This window comes from Oryx dammah, unplaced genomic scaffold, assembly GCF_014754425.2.
Source record: "Oryx dammah isolate SB20612 unplaced genomic scaffold, SCBI_Odam_1.1 HiC_scaffold_25, whole genome shotgun sequence".
Lineage (NCBI taxonomy): Eukaryota > Metazoa > Chordata > Mammalia > Artiodactyla > Bovidae > Oryx > Oryx dammah.
Genome location: NW_024070209.1, coordinates 99045806 through 99070552, shown reverse-complemented (window position 1 = coordinate 99070552; position 24747 = coordinate 99045806). Strand labels below are relative to the sequence as shown.

General features: G+C 53.1%; 2 protein-coding genes and 1 long non-coding RNA gene across 18 annotated transcripts in view; 1 reads left to right on the top strand and 2 right to left on the bottom strand.

The window, feature by feature from the left end:
* FNBP1 (formin binding protein 1) overlaps window positions 1–8298 on the top strand; it is a 138447-nt gene extending 130149 nt beyond the window's left edge. For 14 of the 16 annotated variants that reach the window (XM_040225387.1, XM_040225386.1, XM_040225385.1 and 11 more), the window contains one exon: window positions 1302–4635. In XM_040225387.1, the coding sequence (XP_040081321.1) occupies window positions 1302–1480 (179 nt within the window). In that variant the 3' untranslated portion in view covers window positions 1481–4635. Of the gene's footprint in view, window positions 1–1301; window positions 4636–5312 lie in introns of those variants that run through there. The other 2 variants (XM_040225375.1, XM_040225374.1) reach the window with 1 other exon arrangement.
* A 4640-nt stretch (window positions 8299–12938) lies between these two features.
* USP20 (ubiquitin specific peptidase 20) overlaps window positions 12939–24747 on the bottom strand; it is a 45637-nt gene continuing 33828 nt past the window's right edge. The window contains exons 16-26 of the mRNA XM_040225371.1: window positions 21870–21903; window positions 21647–21692; window positions 20342–20522; window positions 20137–20263; window positions 19057–19226; window positions 18895–18976; window positions 17792–17900; window positions 16849–16951; window positions 15687–15758; window positions 14994–15170; window positions 12939–14842 (exon numbers count right to left, since the gene is read on the bottom strand). Coding sequence (XP_040081305.1) covers window positions 15010–15170; window positions 15687–15758; window positions 16849–16951; window positions 17792–17900; window positions 18895–18976; window positions 19057–19226; window positions 20137–20263; window positions 20342–20522; window positions 21647–21692; window positions 21870–21903 — 1085 coding nt within the window. The 3' untranslated portion in view covers window positions 12939–14842; window positions 14994–15009. The remainder of the gene's footprint in view (window positions 14843–14993; window positions 15171–15686; window positions 15759–16848; window positions 16952–17791; window positions 17901–18894; window positions 18977–19056; window positions 19227–20136; window positions 20264–20341; window positions 20523–21646; window positions 21693–21869; window positions 21904–24747) is intronic.
* On the bottom strand, window positions 19238–19829 carry LOC120852090. Its single transcript, XR_005718473.1, has 3 exons — window positions 19809–19829; window positions 19590–19694; window positions 19238–19505 (listed from the first exon to the last, which is right to left on the bottom strand). It is a non-coding gene; the product is annotated as an uncharacterized LOC120852090 (long non-coding RNA).

Below are 24747 nucleotides of genomic sequence, written 5' to 3'. Positions count from 1 at the left end.
ATAATAGTGGAATATAAGACGAGGAGGGGGCTGGGGCCAGTGGGGGGGATGGGTAATAGAAACACTTGGCTCTTATCTGGCAAACATGAGGCCCTCCAGAAAGTATTTGAGCATGTTGTTGACACAAGCAGAGCTGTACCGTAGACATTTATTCTCATACGTGTGCTATCAGTTAGAAGACAGGCAAATGCTTAGGAAGCCTAACCTCGAGGTTTCCAAACTGATGAGCCTTGAAACAGCGTCCTGCAGGATGCTGGTAAGGATGCTGTGAAAGAAGGAATCGGAGCTCAGATCGTTTTCAGAAACCCTGGGATAAATGAACTTCTTTGCTGTAAGACTTTTTTTTTTTCATCCTTGCCTCTTTGATTTGCAGAATCTGAGTTCTCCGATCAGCGCTCAGACCCATGCCCCCTGCAGTGGAAGGGCAGAGCCCTAACCACTGGACTGCCAGGAAATTCCCTTTACCGTAGGACTTTTAGAGCCGTTGATAAACTAAACGATCATTGTGACAAAACGAAGACGAGAAGCCCGAGGTTCAGTGCTCCCAGTGTCACTTCCGGTCCACACCATCCCTCTCCCCCTGCGTCCACAGTTACCACTATTAACAACCCCCTAAACAGTCTGCCTTTCAGGACACTGCTTGGGCGGTGGTGACTAGTCTTGTGAAATTATCTTAGTGAATGTTATTGGGGGCCTTGATTAGGAGGGAGGCGGATGGATGCAGAGATGCTGCAGCCAATAAAACGCTCAGATGCGCGGCTGATTGGAAGTTGGAAACGAAGCAAGGAGGAACCCACAGCTGATCCCTGAAGCTGCGTTCCTGGGACGATGGAGATGTCCGCTGAAATGGGAAAGTGAGAGGAGGATCTAGTTTGGGAGGTAAAACAGTGAGTCCAGGTTCACCCAAATTGTGTCCCTGGTGCCCAGGCACCATCAGGGTGGAAATGGGCTTCAGAAAGAAGGCATGGTGGCACCTAAGCCTCAGATAAGAACCAGAACGGGAGAAAGAAAAGTGGGGGTGCTGTGTAAAGAGGTGTCGTTGATGCCAAAGGAGCACCTTCAGGGGAGGGTAGAGAAGAGGACCTAAGATTTCCTCTGGGGGAGATACCTCCTGTTCTGGGAGGCAGGGAAGAGAGGGCTCCCATGGGGAATTAGAGAACTGTGATGCAGGGTGAGGGCCTGGCAGCTTCTGGACAGGAGGAGAGCGTCCGTCTTTTCTCCAGCTGTACTGCAAGACTCGCCGTCTGCTCCAAACCCAGATTTGGCAAGAAACCTAAGCTACTCTGACTTTGCTTTTTCAGGTCAGAATGAAGGAACCATTTCAGTAGTTGAAGGAGAGACACTGTTCGTAATAGAGGAAGACAAGGGCGACGGGTGGACCCGAATTCGGAGAAATGAAGACGAAGAGGGTTATGTTCCCACTTCCTACGTCGAAGTCTATTTGGACAAAAATGCCAAAGGTGCTAAGACTTATATTTAATACAACTTTAAAAAAAAAAAACACAAAAAACTTTAAAATTGGAGTTGTTTCTCCCCACAATCATGACTCTTACAGGCAGTTCTTCAAAAGACTGGATGGGGAGCATCACGGTGCGTGTTTCTTTTAGGCTCAAGGTGGATGTTCAGGCATCTTAGGCCTGAATTTCCTGGGCTGGTTTTGATGATGATTTGGTCTCACTTGCTTATGACATTTTCCGTGGAAAGCTGCCAACTGCCAATTTACAACGGTGTCCTTTGAAATCTGATAAACATTTCTTCTTGGGGCAGCGACTGTAGATAACCAAAAAGTTGCCTTCTAGCTTCTGATTCGTATTTCTGAATCTAAAAGTCCATGCACGTCCTAGGAGTGCGGAAGACTTCAGCTCTCGTTAATAACTAGTGTCTGCCAGAAAGTGAACCAGCTTAGAATGTTACAGTGTATAACTTCAAAAACTGAACTGCGCTAGTTTGTTAAGTTTTACAGTCATTCATTTTGAAGGAAGTCATCAATAAAGAATAGCGTAAGTAAAGAATGATGTTGGTACCGAAAGTGTGTATATTTCCTTAAACATGTTTAAGATCATTGTTAGAGCACCGTGTTATGTGGTTATGTCGATATGATCCTAGACAACCAATTGAATCATGGAAAACATTGGTCTTTCAACCAGTTGGTTTTCACATATGACTACTGATCTTTCTTTTGCCAGTTGACAGAGTTGATCAGATGTGCTACAGCTGTTTAGATAAATTATGTAAAAACAACTCTCTTCATTCTGTTCTGTTGGAGGTTTTTTGTGCCCAGGTGGTGCTGTGAATAGACCCTTGTAAGCAACACACAGACCCCAGCACATCACTTCTTACAGTTCTTTTGGTTTGTGTTTTAATCATTGGCATTGTTAAGCCCCAAAGTGTCTATTTACTGAAAATCATTTTAGAACTTCTAGATCCTTTTATATAATAACCATAAAGTGGTTAATTATATAATGAAATGTTTCACCATCTTAAAGGAATCTGGGTCACATGGGGATTTGCATTTTTAAATTGGCAGGCTAGGTAGTGAAACTGGGGACATGCCCAGTGGTTGTGCTTATGTCTAGAATCTTCCCTGAGATCACAAAGAACTAGCTAAAAATGAGTCAGAGTAAAGGTATAGGATTGAGATTCTCTTTTTCTTTGGCTTTGAAAATTATTTATTCATGTCCTTCCTACTTTAAAATAGGAAATCAGCTCCTTGCTTCTACACTATGGACTCCTTTTAGAAGGTCGGGTCAATTTAAAGCTGATTTTAAAACTGACAGCAATGCATTACAGGGTCTAGGACCTGGCAGGAGTTATGGGTGCCTGTGGCAGATTCTAGCAGAAAGTTCTTCTGCATTTCCCAAGGGCCTCTCCATTATTCTTGCCTGGAGAGGAACCCGGTGACTACGGTCCATGGGGTCACAGAGTTGGACACGACCGGGCAGCTAACATTTTAAGGGCCACCAAAATAGAATGTAGTAACCTTTACTTAATGACTGCCTGATTTTTAAAACACTTTTAATTTTTAAATCATCACAGGCTGTCAGGAAGTTGCAAAGACAGTAGAGAGATCCCCTTTATCCAGCTTTCCCAAGTGGTTACATCTGACATAATTGTGATCCAGTATCAAAAACAGGAAACTGACACTGGCCTGCCCAGTTTTTTTTTTTTAGTATAATTTTGTCATTTAAATTTCTTTTGCATTATTATACCTTTGCTGCCGTAGTATCGTTAAAACCACCCATCCTGGCCCCAGATCTCTCAGGAGAATCATTTCAGCACTTCCTTTTAACTACCACAGCAAGGAAAATCAGTTGGCCCTTAACCCATGGGGATTTCATGAACAGTAGGTGGTCACAGCCTTGGGCATGTAACCAAGTGAATACCTAAGACATTAAAACCCAGGATGAACTCATTTCCAGACTGTGAAGTATTGGAGAAGACAAACTAGACACTGAAAAAAAGTCTTAAAATTGGCAAGGCAACATTAGGCTTTTTAAAGCTTGATTTGAAAAGTATGGCATGCCATGAAGTCAGTTGATTTTTTTATTTGTTTGTTCATTTTGCTTTTATTCCCCTCCTCTTTAGAGCTGTGCAAATCTAATTCAGGAAATAGCTCAACTGTCTTTTGGATATGGGTAGGTCGATTTGGGCACATAAATTATGATCATTATTTTAGCTGGTATGTCTCCGTACCTTCAACCAGATGAATCTGTGTCTTCGTGACTCAGCAGCAGAAGATATTTTTTAGTTTCAGTTCCATCTAAGTCGGTGTGCAAAGGATTAGGAGAAGTCTTGAAACAATTCCCAAAGAGTTGGGAGCTTCTATTCCCACCCCCAAAGCACACTTTGTGTTCTTCTAACAGTTAATCTGTCAAAAGTAGCAAAATCTCAGCTTGTGTATAAAGTTTTCTCCTTTTATGCAGAGATACACTTAGAAGCTAATAATGGATGTAGACTCTTTCCTTTCCCTACCTTGTTCATAAGTCTGTTCAGCCTGCCCCACAAACACTGCCCTCCCTCTAAGCCCAGCCCAGCCGGGTGGGGCTGCTGCTTTCTGATGCCTGCAACTCAAGAGGAGTTGTCTTACTGTCAGTAATGCCGCTGCACTTTCATATGTGTGTGTGGCGTCTGCCAAGTGACTATTTAATAACTGCCAAAATAGTTAGACTAGAGGAAGTTCCATGGGCCAACTGAATTGTGACTGTCCTCTTTTATGATTTTGTTTTGTTTTGTTTTTTTAATTGCTCTCTGTGAAATATGCCCATAACTGCCCCCTCCCCAATCTATTTGTATATACTGCAATAGAAAAACTAAAAGGATTACTTGAATTCGTTGTTTTAACATTTTACTCTTTTATTTGTTTGTTTTATTGGTGATTCTGCTGCCTAATGACCTTTTTGTTTTTGTAACCGCTGGGGGAGCCAGAAGGACGGTTACACTGGTAGCTAGGTCCCCTGCCGGCTGATCCGCACTTGAGTTTATTGTAGACACTTGGGTTCTGAGTAAGTTTTGTTTGAATATGGCCAACATGACTGTTTCCTCTCTCTTCCTTATCCTCCAAGAAAAGAATCTGTGTGGCACCTTGTAGCTGTACCCTCGTATCTGCCTCTCTAATAAACGTTATATTTTTTCTCAGTGTTGTGTATTTTAAATGATTTTTCACCTCTCCGAGAAATTCTGTGTAATCCAAGCATTTAACCCTCTCATCTTCAATAATGGGGAGTTTTCTAGCCAAATGCTTTTTTTTAAAAAAAAAGAAAAATTCTGCCCTTTCCCCCTTGTTAAATGATGGCACCTTCTCTGTTGCTCACCCTGTGTGCGCCTATGGGCTTCGGGAGTCTGTCTCTCGTTTCTCTTCTGTCCCCCAGATGAAGAACTTTCACTGTTTATTACCAAGCAATAGGTTTTCCTTTTCACCAAAGATGCTGCCTTTTACTGCCAAGGAACCGAGAGTGTCGGTCACAGAGAGAACCGGGTCCTTGGCCTCCTCACATCTTTCTGGGAAGCTGGTTTCTTTCTCTGTCTCAGAGCTCGATTGATGGGAAAGATGAGCTGGGGGGCATGAGGCAGTGCACCGCCTTCCGGGTGCTTTCTCTTACCCCTGAAGGAAAGACTAGCTGCTCTGACTGCAGATAAAACCGTGAAAGTTCCTTATCGCAGACGAGCCCTGTGGTAACCAAGTGCTCTAAAAATGCCCCCTCCCCTCGCCCTGTCCAGGGTGGTGCAGTCTGCCTGAGAAGCGGAGTGCCCGCCCCTGAGCTGCAGCCCTCCACTCTAACTGTCTTTTCCTTTCTCTGTCTTTTGTATTGTAGATTGCTAAAGGTGGTTCCTGGAGCCAGAGCCTCGGGGAGCCTTCCCAGGAGAAACCCTTCGGTCTGCTTGTCTCCACAGGCCTGAGCGCCCATGAACGCCCTGGGCCTGGGCTGCTGTGTGGCCCTGGGCCCCTCGGCCTGAAGCTGACATCCCTCCCCACCTGCTGCTGCTCGCTCTCTTCTTTTCTTTCCTTCTTACAGCATGTTCCTCGGAGCCCGGCTCTGCCCCTGGCCCAGCCTGGCCGCCTCTTGGCAGGGGGCGGGCTGCCCCTGCTCCGTGACCTCGGTCCACCTGGCGCAACGCGGCCCGCCCACAGTTCACACTGTGCCTTTCCGTGAAAGCTTTGCCACTGGTCTCCCAGCGAGACGAACCGAATCTGGGCGAGGAGGGTCAGGCCTGCGCCCAGTGGGCTGGGTGCCCAAAAGCCACTGATGTGGCCCTTACATTAGGAAATACTCATCTTTCCCCAAGCCCATTGCGTATTCGGTGGTCTTCTCCTGACTATGGGCCCTCACCAGGTACTAAACAGTCAGCCCTTGAAATGTTTCACGGCCTGAGTGTCCGTGGTAGACACACACACACACACACACACACACACACACACATTTTTTGTTTGCAGTCCTGTCTTCAGTGGCCTAGAAAAGTCCACACCTGAAGTCAAATTCCAGCTCTTGGGCCAGTCCCACTGTCTTGCCTGTGTCCCCTCCCTTTTCATGGGGTCAAGGAAGGTCCCAGCCCACCTTCTCCCCGTTGGCCACACATCAATAAGGACCGCGGGTCGCGAATGAGCATCTCGCCTCTGCAGTAGCTCACTGGCCAAAGGAAGACTCTCCCCTTTCTGTGAATTCCAAGGGCCACACCTTGGGACTCCAGTGCCGTCATCACCAAAGCCCCTGTGCTTCTCGTGGTCCGCCAAGTGACCCTGTGGCTGCAGCTTCCACATTTTAGCGTGTACTCTCCAGGCCACGCAGAGTTAATCGAGTTTGTCTTTTGAGCTGAATCTCCTTCCTCTCATGGATCTTTGAGGAAGACACGAGGTCCCGTACTCAGTGGGCCGCTCACGCCTTACAGCAGTGTAGCTTCTCTACTTACCTGGTGCAGAAACAGTCAAGAGAAATCTTGGGACTGTGGGTTTCTGTGAACAAGGATCCCATCAGAAGCCCCAGGGTGCCGTCAGGCATCTTCCCTGTTGTTCGGCTTTTGGTGACTAGATGGTCACCTTGAGCCTCCTCGCTGCTTTGTCACACTTGCGATCTAAGACAAGGAAACCTGGCAGGAGCTGAAGGGACCGGTACAGAGAGGACAGGTCCCGAGGGTTGGGTCTTGGTTCAGGGGTAGGAAAATGGTCCCTCTCAGCAAACCAGGGTTGACCACACACCAGCCTCAAAGCTGCTCAGTCAACCTTTGGTGACAGGAAACCACGAGGGAACAAACGCCAAGTGTGAATGGGGGAAGAGGAAGTGGCTTCAGGTTGGAGCAAGCGTTGGGCCCTTCTCACTCCTTCCGCCCCAAAGTGAGCCTCTGCAGCTGTGGGTGTCTGGGGGCCCCTCTGTTAACTCAGGGGGCGGCCCCATTGTCCCAGGCTCCTCAGTCTCGAGAGAAGACTGTCTTGGCAGATGATGGCGAAGCCAGGATGCCAAAGGACAGGAAGAGTCTGGGCTTCACCCACGTCCCTGCAAACCAGCAGGCGCGTGGTTCCTCCGTGCAGCCCCAGCGGTCCCACATAGGGTTGGTCCATCAGGCGTCTCCAGGAACTTCTGAATTTCACCAAGTCAAGCTGCCCGCTCTCCACTCCACAAGGACGCTAATTTTTTTTTTTTTTAAAGAAAAAAAAAATTGGATTCTAGAGCCTCGGGAATGCATGTGCATTGCGTCTTTCGTATTAGGGGTCAGGGTAGATTAACTTCTTCCGATTTAGGGGGAAAGGTATACGCTGCAGTACTTTGTTCTTTTAAATGTCTGTTTAACCTGATATGGACTATGCTGGTGTCCTCTGTATCCCCTGTGCCTTTCTTTTTCTCTGTACCACCTGCGTCCAAAAAAGAATGGAGAAGAAGTGCTTTTCAATGTTCACCTCGGTGTTTGCTTTTCTGCCACTCTGTGTGGCTAGGGGGAAAGGGGAGCGCTGTACCAGCTGGGGCTTAGTCAAGGAAATAAGTTATTATAGGCTAGTTGAGATTTATCATTTACTCTGGGAATCCTACTGTGAAATCGTCTATATATTATTATGAGCAGTTCACATAGAGTAGAAACGTGGACTCTGCCATGTGCTTTCTCAGCCTTCCCTCATATCCACTGACCATCATTTCTCCACCGATGCTAGAATATTGTTATGCTGTAAGAATGACTCATTTTTAAAGAACGTACTCTGAAAATAACTTAAAAACAGAAAGTGAGGAACTTGTCGTTTACCCAGTTTTTCCTTTGCAGGATAGGAAAGAATAAAAAGGCATGGTAATCTGGGATGGGATTTTCCTTTGGGCTCTTATCATGAACACCCTGAAGCTTTGGGGTATGAGGAGTCTGTCTCTCCAGCAGTTAGTGCAGAGGCCTCAGTCCCTTTTGGTAACATCTGTAATTGCTGGGGAAAAGTTTACTGAACATGAAAAGGTTATATGGATGCTAAGTATTTTTCCAGAAAAGTCAATTTCATACTTCCTAATGGCTCTGCCTCCTGTGCTTATATCATCAAAAGAAAAAAAAAAAAAACAACTTTAAAAAGTGATCCAGAATTCTATTTTAACCTGGTGTCCAGCACCTTTAAACTTCTTGGTTTATCAGTGTGTGTTGCACTAATTCTAAACTTTGGAGGCGTTTCAGTGTTGTAACGGCCCACTGCCACTGTAAAGGTTCTGGAATTGCCCATTTGTCTCTAGAGATGGAATTAAACCAAATAAAGTGCTTCCATTGGAAGGCTTATATTGACCTTGTAACTATATGTTAATCCTCTAAATGTTAAATAAAAGTGTAACTTCTGGCACGGTATCACGGGACTGCTTTGTTGCACAAAGAGGTGACCCCAGTCTTGGAAGCAATCAGAGTCCCCTGGGCTGGAGGCTGAGCTCTGATCAGGTCATTGATTTACGGTGTAAACTGGACATAAGTCCCGGCGCCATCTGCCTGGAGAGGGGCCTCAGACCCAGCCAGCTCGAAATTCCACCCTGGCCCACCGGGGAAAAGCTGTCAGAGACCTTGGATGCAGGATTTGGGTTGACTCAGTGCAGGGTTCTGGGGAAGCTCCTTTAGTCTGGGACATTTTTCATGCATGCAAATTTGGCTAGCAGCTACGCTGGGATTTCGAGGACCCTACATTCCGTGGGGGGATGGAGGGAGCTGTGAAATTGCAGCAGGTTTGCATTTCATTCGTGGTCTGGTGTCACGAGTGCTCAAGCCCACCCTCTTCTTGGCAGCTTGGCTGGAATAATCACTGGCTTGTGTGAAGCTTGAGGACAGCCTGCCGCGTTTAAGGGCGAGGGCCTTGTGCCTGTGCTGGCCGGCCCTTTCCATATCCAGCGCTGACAGTCTCACCCCGGGTTTCTGGAGGGGAGACTGGTTCGTGCCCAGACCTCTTTGTTTCTTAAGGCTCTTTAGAGCCAAGGTAGGAAAACAGTTGGTGAGGGAGTGAAATACTAAGTGAGCAGGGCGCCCTGGCTAATGCCAAGTGCCACTCACTTGCTGAGGGGGTGGAGGGGAGGCCACCAATGAGATGCCCAGCCTCACTGTGGCCTCAGCTCCTCCTACGGACATCGCCAAGTTCTGAGCAAAGCCTGATGTCTTCTCTGCTGGGGAGGATGGTGTCAGAGAGCCAAGGCAGGGTTCTCGGGCAAGAGACGGGGTGGTCAAGGGAACAAGGCGGCCTATGACTGTCCTGACGAGGCAGGTCCAGGTTGTCAGTAAAGGACTAGTATGGGAAGAATGTTGCCAGCACGTTCTTTCTGAGCTTTTCTCATATTTGGGGAATAGTCTCTAACAGTCTATAAGAGGCAGAATGTCTCCACCTGTCTCACTTAGAACCGCCCTCTCCACACTGCTCCCCCCACACACACCACCCCCACCGGCCGGCCGGACCGCGAGCACCGAGGAGCTGGGAGCTGGGTCAGCCTGGGGCGCGTGTCGCCACCTCTCTGGCCTCTGGTTCCGGGGTAGTGGGGTGAGGACAAGAGGCCGGCAAGAAAGCACTCGGTCGACGCCACAGCTACAGCTTAGATGTCAGTTCTGAGGTTCTTGGATATCAGGTCTGACCGGGAGCTCTCTCCCGTCTCCGTGATGGTGTTATTCTGATTCTTGGGCAGAATTCAGGGCTGGGAGCTCTGTGACCTCACCCTGCTCGCAGGTCTGAAACACTGAACCGCTCGCCGTCCAGTTCGGCCCCATCTTTATACAGCTACTTGGTTCAAGTATTTGGGGAAGTGACACTTGAACCTTCTGCGACCCACCTCCCGCCCCTGCGGGGTCGGGAACCAGGGGCGGTGACGCAGTAGGAGCGGCGGACCGTTGGTTTCCTGGTGCGCTCCCGAAGGCAGCCTCGGTAGCGCAGAAAGCCCTGACTCAGACTCGTCGGTCAGGCTCCTCCGGTGGGTCCGGGAATCGCAGCATCCGCCCCGGCCAGGCCCCGCCCCGCTCCGCCTCGCCCCGCCCCCTGCGGCCGGCCCCGCCCCCGCCCGCCGTTGCGCAGAGGCGCCCGCGCGACCCCTAGTGGCAGAGAAGCCTGCCTGCGAGGAGGGAAGGACGAGGGTCCCCAGGAGGGCGACCAGACCGGAAATGGAAGCGGGCAGAGGCAGGGGTGGGTGGTTCCAGGATGCCCTCCCTTTTAAAATTAAAGCGAAAGAGATCTCTGGATTGTGCAATCCACAGGACAGCAAAAAAATGGATGGTGCAGGTGTGAGTGAGGGAAGGAGCAGGAGGCCTGGATGGTGACCAACAGCAGCCCTAGCCACCACGTGGGGATTAATGTCTCCGTGGGTCCTGGGCAGTAAGGAAGTCCAGACCCTGGCGCTGCCCACCTGGCCTACAGAGGGCCTCTCCTTCTCCTCCCTGGCTTCTGCTGGCCTTTTCTGAGAAGGGGAGGCATAAGCCTTGTTGCAGCATGCTTTTAGACCCAGGATTAAAGTGCAAAGGCTGCAGAATGGCACTCAGCAGCCTCTTTGTGTCACGAGTCATTTCTCCACAGCTGCTCGTGTTCGGACCTAACACTGTCTCTGTCCAGATGGTAGAACAAGTGGTGCTTACTTAAATGACCTCCCATGAGCTGGAGATGGGAGCAGAAACAGAACCGCCCCCACGTGGCTTTGTCCTCAGAGCCTGGGGGCCAAAAGCTGCGGGAGGACACGGGGATTTCATTTTCCTCTGTTGGGACCTGAAAGCAAAGGGGGTGGGGAGGATCCCCTGGGCGCTGCGGCATTCTGCCGCAGGAGCCTCATGACCCGCACGTGTGTACATCCTCCCACCATGCCAGGCTGAGAGCCCTGCCTGCGGTGCTGACTCTCCTGTCAGCCCTCATCTGGGCTGCATGCTGGTGCCTGGTCCAAAGACGGCCTGGAGGTGCATCGCAACACACACATCCTGGGGGCAGCCTTCCTGGACACGCTTTGTCTAAAATGGGGGTGGCTCTAAGAGCTTTTCCCGAAGACATTAATTTCTTTTGCATCCTGTGCCTTTGCTACGACCAACAAGCCTCTCAGCCGTGGACAGATAACGGTGTCACAGGGAAGAGGGCCAGACGGAGGAACGGTTTCGAAACACCACTTCCGTCCCCGAGGCTCTCAGGGACTCAAAATGTGGTTGGGCAAGACTCGCAGGACAATTTACTGTTTGCATGGAATTCCGACTAGCATAAAGGTAAGGAAGCTACCCTTTGGGGATAGCTGCACCTTACCAATGGAGAAGGCAGTGGCAGCCCACCCCAGTACTCTTGCCTGGAAAATCCCATGGATGGAGGAGCCTGGTGGGCTGCAGTCCATGGGGTCGCTAAGAGCGACTTCACTGTCACTTTTCACTTTCATGCATTGGAGAAGGAAATGGCAACCCACTCCAGTGTTCTTGCCTGGAGGATCCCAGGGAGCCTGGTGGGCTGCCGTCTCAGGGGTCGCACAGAGTTGGACACAAGTCAAGTGACAGCAGCAGCAGCTTACCAACGTATTTTCTGATGAAGCTTTGTGAACAGAAGCACAGACAGGTGGAAAGGCCTGCAGACACGGGTAGCAGTTGGTCTACAGACTCCCCGGTCTGCCAGGTGGCTTTTGACTCTAAAAGGTGCTGCTGGAGCAAGGCCTGGGCCAGCCTGGAGGGAGGAGCTGGACCACAGGATACCATGTGGGAGACAGAAGATGGAGGTGACTTCCTCTGCCGCCCAGCGCTGCCCGTCTCCACTCATCTGTGAACCAAGTTCACCAACCACACACTCCTGGGCTGCCTTCACACTCTATCTCAGTGTGGCCCAGCCTGTTATTTCCAGGGAAAACACAGAGGAAACATCTGAAGGCCAACTGGTACCTATATCCTCCTGTGTGTGTGATAAGTCGCCTCAGGCGTATCCAACTCTTTGTGACCCTATAGACCATCACTCACCAGGCTCCTCTGTCCATGGGATTCTCCAGGTAAGAATACTGCAGTGGGTTTCCATGCCCTCCTCCAGGGGATATTCTGGACCCAGGGATCGAACCCGCCATCTCTAACATCTTCTGCACTGGCGGGCAGGTTCTTTACCTCTAGTGCCACCTGGGAAGCCCCACCCTCCTGTGGTACCTACAACAAATGAATGTCTCCAAGCCTCCAGATGACTCAACCCGCCAGACAAAACTTTCCCATTCCCATCTTCCATGTTAAACAGGAAAAGCCAGTCACCCTATCTGTACCATGAGATTCCTCCATTCAAATGTGAGCAAAGCTAAAATGAGGCTCAGACACATACATGCAGATACACACACACACACACACACACAGCACGCACGTGGTGAAAGCATAAAGAAAAGTGAGGCAGACACACACACACACACACATACATGCAGATACACACACACACACAGCATGCACGTGGTGAAAGCATAAAGAAAAGTGAGGCCGACCATAAAGAAAGCTGAGCACCGGAGAACTGGTGCTTTTGAACTGTGGTGTTGGAGAAGACTCTTGAGAGTCCCCTGGACTGCAAGGAGATCCAACCAGTCCATCCTAAAGGAAATCAGTCCTGAATATTCATTGGAAGGACTGATGCTGAAGCTGAAGCTCCAATACTCTGACCACCTGATGCGAAGAACTGACTCATTGGAAAAGACCCTGATGCTGGGAAAGACTGAAGGCAGGAGGAGAAGGGGACGACAGAGGATGAGATGGTTGGATGGCATCACTGACTCAGTGGACATGAGTTTGAGTAAACTCCGGGAGTTGGTGATGGACCGGGAGGCCTGGCATACTGCAGTCCATGGGGTCGAAAAGAGTCGGACACGACTGAGCAACTGAACTGAACTGGAGGCCAAAGGAAATGCAGGGCAAGAGCTGCGGCTGGGGTGGGTGGGGGTGACCCGGAGGCTCTGGAGGAGCTTCAGTGGGACTGTAAGAGTCTTTCCTGGGGGCAGGTATCTGTTGCCTGTTTTATCACTCTGTTGAAGATGTTTCTGCAGATGTGCGTCTGATGGGATTTTCACAAGTAAATGTTTCAAGTCATACATAAAATCTCAAGGTCTTCTCTCCCCTACAAACCCCTAAAGCATAAACAAAACCAACCCAAACCGCAGAGGCTGTAAAACACTAGCGTCACTTAAGCGTCAGGGAGCCCCGGGTGCCAGACACGAGCAACCACAATGCCATGACAGAGGTGCCAAGGTCAGCCGCTGGGGAGGAGACGGTACCCCCACCCCAGGCTTTGCAGCCCTCAAAGGGTCCAGCAAGAACCCCTGCTTCTCAACTGCTCCAAGGAGTCCGTGGGGCAGAGAGGAGAGGTCTGTGGGCAGTGGGGGCCTCAAGCTCTGAACACAACCAGCCCCCCTTCTCTGGGGCTGGGGTGGGTCCCAGGAAAGGAAGGACAAAGGCCAACGGGGGCTGAAAGTGGTGCGGTCTCCTCTTCCACTCTTGCAGCCTCCTGGGGAGCCGTGTCTGGTCACTCGTCACGTTCATCACGGTGGCTCCACGGCCCTCCCCCAGAGCAGCCAGGTTCCCTCGCCTCCTCCCCGCCCAGGAACAGAATTGAGTGCGGCGGATGCAGAGACATGGGCACGGACTGTGGGACACAGCACGTGTTTACTGGGACGCTCGGAGCTCACACTAGATGCAGACGTGGGGCGAGTACAACCTGCACAGTGGAGTCCATGTCACAAAATGGGGCAGCAGGCAGCCGCCAGGATCTGCAGGGTGGGGTGGCTGCTGGCGGCGGCACCAACTTCCCAAGGGCTGCGGCAAATGTCCAGAGATTCCAGCAGTGGCCTGTTCTTTGATCTCGGCTGCCTCAGTGGGGAAGGAACCAGATCCAGGTGCAACGAGACTCTGCCAGGGCCGCCGGCCGCCAAGTTCCACAGGCATCTCTTCTCCGGAGACTGAAGGGCACAGCAGCTGGGGGGCTTTGGTCCCAGGACCCCTTCCCCGCCCCTCATTCACTCTGGCCCCGAGGAGGTGGGGCTCTCCACCCGGCTCTTTTGTCCAGGGACTTCTGTGTCACCTTGCTGTGCGCAGGGGTCCCAGCACCCCGGCAGTGGCCTCGCTCAGCATCTACAAGACACCCTTCTGGGACCCACCCATGTGAGCTGGTCCAGACACTCCCCTCCCCGGGCCAGGGGCTCTGCATGGCTCAGTGTTGGGGAGAAATGTCAGCGCCCCCCTGCGGAAGCTGCATTAACAGCAGACACAGGAACACGAGGGATTCCTGCTGCACCACCTGGGGCGCTGGCAGGGGCAAGTGACCAGCGATGCCCGGGGCAGGGCAAGGCAGGGTGAGAGGGGACCAGCTGCCTCCGGAAACTGTCCCCCCGGAAAGAACACCAAGCCTGCCCTCGGGTCCCAACTGCCAATGCGTCCAGAGTTGTTAAGTCTGCAGGAGAAACACTGCGAGCAGGATTCTGGAGACTTCTGTGATGACCAACCACGTGCGGGGTGAAGGGGGGGCCTCGGCACGAACTGGCGCAGGGACCCGCGGGGGTGGCATCCTCAGGGCTGGCGCGCGGCACCCTGCTCGGGGCTCTGACCCGCAGCTGGACCAGGCACTGGTAGGCAACACCTGGGGAGCAGCAGCCCCTCCGCGACGCCCCCCCATCCCGAGGCCACAGCCCCCGACTTGAGGGCTCCAGGGACCACAGCTGGGCCCGAGCCAGCGAGAGGGCAGGTTTGGTGACGACGACGACACGACGGCAGGGACCTGAGTTAACGTCGCAGAGCCGTGGTCGTTTAAACAAGCCTGAAGGGGATGTATTTCCGAGCTGCGGCGTTACTCACTGTGAACCAAAATAACTCTTCTCCCTCTTTACACATCTGGGTTTCCAGAGCGGCCGGCCTCTCTTCTGGGGACAGACCCACCCTCCACGGGGCGGAGGGCAAAGGCGGGGGCCTGTGGGGACAGCTGGGTCATCCCTCGAGAAGGTCCTTCTTCTGAGCAGCCTCAGGGCGGGGCTGCAGGGGTGGGGGGGTTGTGTGCGCAGGGTGCTCCCCAACGCTCAAGGGATACGGGAGGGTCTCCGCCCAGGGCCAAAGGGACTTACAGACTGGCCCACCAAGTCACAGGGCCCGGGTCTCGGCTTCGATCTTCTGTTCGCCATGCAAGCTCTCCGAGTCCGGGAGCTGAGCCACGCTCTGGCGGATGGCAATCTCAGGGCCGCCGCCATAGAGGTTGTTCAGGTACACCCAGGTCTCCTCGGAGATCTGCCCATAGTCAGCTCCTGCAGGGTATGAGGGGCTGCCGCTCAGGCTGGGCTTGCCCTTGCTGAAGCCACCACCTTGGCAGTATGGGGGTTCTGGGGGGGAGGCTCTGGGAGCACCAGGCCCCAAGGAGGCGGGGCAGGGGAGGACAATCATGGGCTCCTGTGCCAAGCCGTAAATGGGAATCTTGGGGTTTTCCAGGGGCAAGTCCATCCTCTGAGGACCCCCAGAGGGCACATCTGTGGCCGCAGCCCTTCGTTTCCTGGGGTGGGGGTCATGCGAAAAGGATAGACAGGTGAGGCAGCAGAGCGAGGAGAGGGCATGGGTAGGGAACAGAGGGGCTGGGGCACCCACGCAGAGGCTAAGCACCTCGACCACTCTGCTCAAGGCCAGGCCTGGATTTGGATGGATGTCACAGCCTGACCAAGGGGGCTCCTGGGAGGACCTGGAAGCCAGGAGGTGGCAAGAGGGGGCTCCCAGGAGCCAGGAGGGGAGCCTAGCCGGTGGGAGGAGGCAGGGGCAGGGCTGAGCCTCACCCTGCTTCAGCTGGATGTGGCCGCTTCCTTTGACCTGTGCGATCCTGCTGTTGTCAATGGGCCCCGGGGGCTCTGGAACAGACACAGCTTGGGCTCAGGACCTCTGGGCCTCTGCATCGGTGGGCAGAAACCCAGTCCCCAGCCACTGGCAGCCTCCAGCCCTCAGCAGATGAGAGCTGCTCTCCAGGTGTGAGGTCACACCTGTGATCCTGGAGAGGCGGTGCTGGGCCCCAGGAGTCAGGGTCAAGGTCTTACGGGATGAGGTACTCATGGCTCCAAAGGCTCATCTGCATGAGTCTAAAGGCTGGAGGCACTCATGGTGTCCCTGGACCTGGCAGAGGGGAATCCTGAGGATGCCGGCCGCAGTTTCAGACCCTAGCTTGGGGCAGGGGCGGTGGGGGGAAGGTGGACGTCCAGTGTCAGCTGGACCCTGCTCTCATCTGAGAGCCTAGCCCGAGATGGGGCTGCCACTCTGGAGCCGGGTTCCTGATCAATCGAAGCCGGTCGGGGAGGGGGCTGTGTGGATGGCAGTGAGACCCGCCTCCTTTCCCCACGTCCTGTCCAGCGCTTGTGCTCAAAAGGGTGAAATGAACATCTAGTGTTCAGAGGCTCCTGGCTCTGCTGACCCCACTGGGCTCCAAACCCTGGTCTGGGAGCTGAGTGTGGAACTCAAGGGGTGAGGAAAGAGCCGCGTGCAGGTGAGCGAGCCCGGGGTCTCAATGAACGGCTCTGCTGTCTCCACCTCTATGAGTGGAGAATAACAGCGTCCAAGCCCTAAAAGTCTAAAGCCACCTAACAACTAACATCTATTTAGGGCCACGGAGCCCCCAGGGGAAAGGGCCTGGCAGGAGGAAGGGCAGTCACCCCGGTCACCACGGGGCAGAGGGGCAGGAACAGGACGGGCAGCACGAGATAGCTCCTGTCCTGCTGCAACCAGAAGGCCCGGCCGGGGCGGGGACCCGATCCCAGCATGGGGGGGGAAAGCACCCGTGCTCCATGCAGAGGGTGAGCGCTGGAAAGGCTGGTGCCAAAAACCTGCTGGGTGGGCTCAGATCCGGGCACCCCAGCCCATGCCTCCTGGGACACTCCCAGGAGGTGGGCGGGCCCCGAGTCCCTGCCAGCACGGGGAGCGGCCGGCACGGGCCGGGTCTCCCTGACTCACCGTTGTCCCTGCCCTTGACGAAGGCCTCCCACTCTCGGAACCACTGCATGCTGATACAGTAGATGACGCCGGGCGACTCCTCGGCCTGGAATGCCTTGTTCAGCTGGGCAGGGTGGGGCCGAGGGGAGGGTCAGTGCGAACATCCAACGCCCCTCGGGCCCCACCCTGGACTCTTACGAAACACCGGACACCCAGAGGAAGTTTTGAACTGTCAGACGAGTTCAAAGAAAAGAACCCTCTCCCCGATGCTCCCACCACTGCAGTGACTGCTGCTGACACTTGGGTGAACCTCTTGTTAATGACTCTGTAAAAACCCAGTTGAGATCGCAAGGCAGATGCTGTTCCCCCCGCACTGAACAGAACCTGGTCCCCTGCCCACTCCTTAACTAGCCTGACATACTATTTTTTAACAGGGACGGAGCCGGGTGTCTAACGTCCAACCCTGGACTGATGAATGATGGAGGCACCCTGGGTCCCACCCCTGCGAGCAGCACCAGGGGTCTCGGTTCTCACACACCCCTGTGGCCCCCGCAGGAGTCTTTTTCTCCCAAACAGGATCATACTGGGTCCCATCTTGCAACTTGGTGTTTTCATTCAATGCACCCTTCCATTGTCAGTTCAGAGCCCAGTGGTTCCCCTGGGGAACGCCTGCCCACGTCTGGAGGTAATTTTTGCTGTCACTGGCATCAAGTGGGCAGAGGTCGGGATGTTGCTAAACATCCTACAGCCAGCCCAGTAAAGAACCATCCAGCCCCAACGGGCAGCACCCATCCCCTTAACAGCTGCGTGGAGTCCCCTGAGCGGAGGCACCTGAACTTACTAAACCTAACTCTTCCCTCTGGTGAACCCCTTCACCATCTGGCCTGGCCCCTGGCCCTCTGATCTCCTACAGAACGAGGCTCCCACCTGAGCCTGCCGGCACTGGGCTCCCCGCCCCACGCACCTTGATGAAGGTGTCGATCTCCACCCGCCTGCGCTTGGCTAGAGCCTCGATCTCCACCTGGCAGATGGAGCACACGTACAGATGGTTCACGGCGGGGCCGCCCCCAAACCTGCACCCGGGTGGGCGGGGGAGAGAGACACACACACGAGTCCTGAGGGGAGGGCCCTGCTGGGGGCGGCAGCAGAACCTGCCAGGAAGTGAGGCGTCCTAGTGCCTCCCTGGCCCGGCCCTCAGGCTCCCTGGGCACCCTGCGCACAGCCTATTGACTCAGCTCACCTTCCCCACTTGACTGGCGGGGCTGCCCGCGCACCTGAGCGCCCGCAGCATCCAGGAGAGCACCTGCCCCAGGGCAGGGGCGTCACAAATATGTGCTTGGTGGTCACGAGGACCGTTCAACACTCTGGCTTCCCGTCCTGGATGCTGGGCAGTGGTGGTGGCCGAAACTCGCCTGACCTGACTCTGAGGACAACATCGAAGGAAGGCTGCAGGTCCTTCTGCAGGCAGGTGGGCGGGGGGTGGTCTACACTGGGCCTGTGGATGCTCTCGCGGGGTTCTAACCCATCCATCGGGGCACAGGCCACGCCTGATCTGCCAGTGGGTGGGACCGAGCCAGTCCAAGGAGTGGGGGCAGCTGGGACTCTCCAGCCTCTTCCTCCCCACCTACGTGATCACCCCGTGCCATGGCACAGCCCACCTGCTGGGTGCAGAGTGACCTGAGTCTGGGCAGGGGCTCACCCCTCCATAAGAGGTCCACAGGCTCTCGAGGGACTTGAACCTGGAGGGCCCCAGGCAGCAGGCGCCCACGGCCCCAAGCAAGGCAGGGGGTGGGGAGAGACATCTACCAGCCCGCCCTGCAGCCGGCAGCTCCACAGCAGACTGCGAGGGGCCGCACGCTCTCTCTGGCCGGGTTTCTGTCCCCTGTGACTGGGAGGATCTGGCTGGATGCCCCAGGCAGACATGGCTGCAAGGGGGAGCCCCTCCCCAACTGCTTCTGTGCTGCTCCGCTACTGCGGTGAGGGCAGCGTGGGGTCAAGGAGGCACCCCTCCCCGGGCCTCCTCTCCCCGCCCAGCCTGGACAGAAGAGGACGCTGCGGGTGCCGTACCTGTTGTAGAGGTGCTCCCACACGTTCTGTGGCAGGATCACCACCAGGTCGTCGATGTAGTGATATTTGTTGGGGGGGATCCCTGCGGAGGAAGGTACATGGGGGAGCTGGACCTGCCAGCCCTCCCCCGCCCCGCCCCCGGCACAGAGAAGGCTGCCTCACCTCCGTGGGAGCAGAGGAACGTGTGGTTGGTGATGGGCCCTGGCTCAGCGAAGGTGTTGAACTTGTTGAGCCATTCCCGGGACACATAGAACCGCAGCAGGCTGGGCTCCCGCATGGCGGCCAGGGACACCACCTGTTGCCGCTCCCGCACAGCTTCCTCGCTGCTCTTCCTGGAGCGGGGTGGCACGGGGGCGGGTCAGGAGGGGGAGCCACGCCCCGTGCAGGAAGCCCCACATCTCAGGCCCCTTAGCACCCGTCCACATCTCAGCACCCTCCCTATCTCAGCACCCTCCGCATCTCAGCACCCTCCGAATCTCAGCACCCTCCCTATCTCAGCACCCTCTGCATCTCAGCACCCTCCCATCTCAGCACCCCTCATCTCAGGACCCTCCTCATCTCAGTGCCCCTCCATATCTCAGCACCGTCCGCATTTCAGCGCCCCTCCATATCTCAGCACCCTCCCACCTCAGCGCCCCTCCTCATCTCAGCACCCTCCCACCTCAGCGCCCCTCCTCATCTCAGCACCCTCCCACCTCAGCGCCCCTCATCTCAGCACCCTCCCATCTCAGCACCCTCCCATCTCAGCACCCCTCCACATCTCAGCACCCTCCCACCTCAGCACCCCTCATCTCAGCACCCTCCCACCTCAGCGCCCCTCCATATCTCGGCACTCACCCATCTCAGCGCCCCTCCACATCTCAGTACCCCTCATCTCAGAACCCTCATTTCAGCACCCCTCCTCATCTCAGCACCCTCCATATCTCAGCACCCTCCCACCTCAGCACCCCTCGTCTCAGCACCCTCTGCATCTCATAGGCCCCACCGCCCCTGCCAGAGTTCTAGCGTCATCACCTCCCACCAGGATCACTGCAGAAAACCCAACTCAACTACATGGGTTTCCTCCTTTCCCGACAGCAGCCAGAGCAGCAGGCTCTCTCTAAAACCCCCAATCCTCACTCCTCCCTGGCCTAAAGCCCTCGCAGGCGCCCCCCTGCCCCCGGGTGGAGTCCCGTGGAGGTGGCGCAGGACGCCAGGCTCTCGGGTTGCTGGCAGAGCCCCAGCGTGCTGGCCGAACCGCACCTGTAGAAGAGCACATAGGCCTCCGCGTTCTGCACCACCGTCTCGTGGACCTCGGTGACGTACTGGTCGTCGAACTCATACCACTGCCCGTTGATCACGTTCTGGCAGTAGGCAATGTAGTGGCCACCTGCGGTGGGAGACGCAGGTGGTGACGGAGCCCCGGGGGGACGGGGCGGGGTTGGGGCAGGGGTGGGCGCGGACTCACTGCCTGCCGTGCCGTGGTGGCAGATGACCGAGAGGAGGTCATAGGTGGTGATCTGGGACGTGCACTCCTTGGCAAGGAAGGGGCGCAGGTCAAGGCCCTCGAGGGGGAAGGACACGTGGCTGCTGATCTTGAAAGAGTACATGACCTCGTGCCGAAAGCGCTTCAGGTGAATGCACAGGATCTGGGGGAGGGGGAGGTGCCGATCACCCACGGGCTGGCTAGGGCCCCGTGACCCCGGGCACCTGGCGGGGCCTTGAGCCAGGGCTCCGGGAACCACCCCCAGCCCACCGCGTGACCCACTCAGGCCCTGAGGCCCAGGTGACTAAAAGAAAGTGCCTACGGCCTTGCAGAGGTCCGGGCCAGCCAATGGTCCGGCCCTTGACTCTGTGTGAACACATTAAAGAACCATGCCTGGGGGTATGCTGCCTACCCCAGCTGGGCACCCCCTGGGTGTCTGAGCAGCTTCCCTTTCTTCGATACACGTTTTCAAGGATGGAAAAGCCTTACTGACTACTTGTAACTTGGTTGTATTTTAGATTAACAGCCTTTATTAGAGCCATTAAAAAAAAAAAAAAAAAAGAACCATGGATGGGAGTGGGCCCAGGCCAGCTTCCAGTCCCCAGAGAAGGTTGGTGTGACTGAGCTGCACCACCAGGACTGGCCACTGGGATGGGCTGAACTCGAACACTCGGCTGGTCTGGACAAGAAGCTGTCACTGGCCCACTGCACCAACCCCCCAAAGAACTCTAACCACCAGCTCTGTGGGTGCCAACTTGTAGAAGGCTTCTCCGCAAAGGTTCCCCCCAGACCGGCTGAGCCAAGCCCGGCACCTGTGCCTTGGGCCACACGCACCTCTTGTCGCAGCCACAAGCCTCGGCCAGGCCCGTTTCTGCCTCAGGGTTTCCACCACCGGTTCCTCCCCTGGTCTCGCTCCACCAGACCAACACCTGCCTATGTCCACAGGCCCCACTCAGACACCACTTCCTCAGAAAGGCCCTCCCAGCAGCTCTGCCTCGGGCTCAGCCCAGAGGGTGAGCTCGGTGCCCCCACACCTGCCTCCTGCCCTCACAAGGCGTGCTGAGGGACGAAAGAACGGGGCTCTGCGTTACACACTGAACAACGAGCCTCCCTGGCATCAGCCAGACCCTCCCAGGGCGGGGAGTGGGGGAAGATCTCTCAAGACTCAGCAGCAGAGTCTCCACAGGTCTCCTGGGTCTGGGAGGGGGTCAGGCACTGCCCTGCACAGCGCTGTGCACAGGGTGGAGAAGGCCCAGCAGGCAGAGGGGCGGGGAGCTGCCCACTCACCTCCGGCAACCGCAAGACCTTGCAGTACTTCACCCCGTTGCGAAGCCTGGGAGGAGAGAGCAGGGGACGTGAACATCCTGAGAGGGGGCCAGGGGAGGCAAGGGCCCCTCCCACCCCAGGCACGCTGTGCGGCTGAGTTCCCCGGGGAAGGCCAGGGGGAAGTGTATGGACCACAGATGCAGACAGGAAGTCGAGGAGAAGCCTCCAGAATGCACACACTTACTTTTTACACCGTTCACAGCTGTACATGTTGTCACCTGGGCAGTAAAATAAAGAGACCAAGGTTAGAGAGGATGGGACACGGTGGAGAAGTGCGTGTGATGATTTAGAAGTAGAACCACACCAAGCTGCCCAGAAGAGAGCTGTGTTTTATCCTCAAGGACACACAGAGGCTGAAAGTGAAGGGATGGAAAAAAACATTCTGTGCAGTGGTAACCAAGAGAGAGCAGGAGTGGCTGTACTTATATCAGATAAAATACTTTCAGCCAAAATCAGTCACAAGAGACAAAGAGGGTCACTATACAGTGATAAAGGGGTCCGCTCGTCAGGAGGATGTAACAGCTGCAAACAGCACTGGGGCGCCTGCATACTGAAGGCACGACTGAAGGGAGACACGTACAGCAGCTCAGCAACAGGTGGAAACTTTGGCAGATCACCCAGACAGAAAACTAATAAAGGAACAGCAGACTTGAATAACACTAAAGACCAAATGGACCTAACAGGCATACACAGAACATTCCACCCAACAGCACCAGCATACCCGTTCTTCAGAAGTGCACACATTCTCCAGAACAGATCATATGTTGGCTCACAAAGTAAAAAAGCCCAATATATTTAAGAAGTCCAAAATCATATCTAATATCTTTTCCAACCACAATGGTATGAAACTAAAAACCAGTAACAGGAGGAAACCTAAAAAATTCACAAATATGTGGAAATTAAACAACACATTCCTGAACAACTGATGGGTCAAAGAAGAAATCAAAAGGAAAGTATTCTGAGACAGAAATGAAGATACAACATGCTAGCACTTATGGGAGGCAACAAAAACAACTTTAAGAGGTATAATTTTATAGCAACAAATACCTACAGTAAGCAAAAAAGAACGTTCCCAAACAATCTATTTTACACCTTAAAGAATCAGAAAAAGCACAAACTAAACCCAAAGTTGGCAGGAGAAAGGAGATCATAAAGATTAAAGCAGAAATAAATGAAACAAACTAGAAAGACAATAGGGAAAAAAGCCAATAGAACTTTTTTTTTTTCCAGAAAGAAAAAAATTAACAAATCTTTAGCCAGTTTAACCAACAAAAAAGAGAGAGGACTCAAACAAAATTATAAATGAAAGAAGAGACATACAACCAACACTGTAGAAATATAAAGGATCATAAGAGACTTTATATTGATGAACTATACACCAACAAATTGGACAACCTAGAAGAAACGGATGAATTCCTACCCAGACTGGATTACAAGGAAATGGAAAACCTGAAGGGAAACTCCGCACAGCTTCCCGCATGACCTGCCCGGTACACCTCTTCCCTCTGGCTTTTCCTAAGTCATATCCTTTTATATTAGTAATAAACCAGTCATCTAGTAATAAAATGCTTCTCTGAGTTCTGCAAGCTGCTCTAAGCTGCTCTCATTGAACCTTAGGAGGGGGTTGTTGGAACTCCCCATCTGCAGCCACTTGGTCAGAAGCCTGGGTGACAACTTGCAGTTGTGACTGGCGTCTGAACTTGGGGAGGGGGAGGTCTTGTAGGACTGTCTCTAACCTTGGGTTCCGAGGCTGTCTCTAAGCAGAAAATGCCGACAAGTTAAATGGTAGGATACGGCTCAGGAATACTGAGTTGTTCCCACACAATGACACGGATAAGTGGAAAGATATCCTATGGTCATGGAGCAGAATGATAAATATTATTAAAATGTCCATACTACCCAAACCCATCTATAGATTCAATGCAATCCAATGACGTTGCTATAGATATAGAAAAAATCCTAAAATTCACATAAAACTATAGAAGATCCCAAATAAACAAAAGAATCTTGAGAAAGAACAAAGCTGGAGGCATCACATTTCCTGATTTCAAACTCTACTGCTTAAGTCCAGTTATCAGAACAGTATGGTACTGGCCTAAAAACAGACACATAGAATGATGACCAGAATTGAGAGGCCAGAGGTAAACCCATGCATATATGGTCAACTAATATTTGACAAGGGTGCCAAAAATACTCAATGGGGAAAAGATAATCTTTTCAATAAACAGGGTTGGGAAAACTGGATATTCACATGCAAAAGAATGAAATTGTGCCCCATCTTACACCACTCACAAAAATAAACTCAAAATTAGTTAAAGACGTAAATGTAAGATCTGACACTGTAACACTTCTGGAAGAAAACATAAGGAAAAAAACTTCATGGACATTGGTCTTGGCAGTGATTTTTTTGGCTATGACATCAAAAACACAAGCAAGAAAAGCAAAATTAACAAGTGGGCCTACATCAAACTAAAAAGCTTCTGCATAGCAAAAAAACAAGCAACACAATGAGGAGGTGATCTACAAGATGGGAGAAAATATTTTATAAATCATATATCAGATTAGGGGTTCACATCCAAACTATATAAAGAATTCATGCAAGTCAATAGCAAAACACAAACAGTACCACTTAGAAATGGGCAGAGGACCTAAACAGGATTTCTTCCAAAGAAGATATCAGATGGTCAACAGGTGCATAAAAGACGCTCAGCATGAGAAATCATCATGGAATGCTAATGAAAACCACAATGTGACGTCACCCCACACTTGTTAGAATAATTATCAAAAAGAAAGCTTTTCAATTTTTGAAACTTATTTATTTATTTTTGGCTACATCACACGGCTTGTGGGGTCTGAATTTCCCAACCAGGGACTGAACTCAGGCCCTCATCAGTGAAAGCCTGGAGTCCTAACCACTGGACCACCAGGGAAATCCCAGAAAGAGGTTTTTAAAAAAGACCAGAGAATACAATTGTTGGCAAGGATGTAGAGAAAAGAGAACCCTTGTGCCCTATTAGTGGGAATGTAAATCAGCACAGTTATTATGGAAGACGGCATAGTAG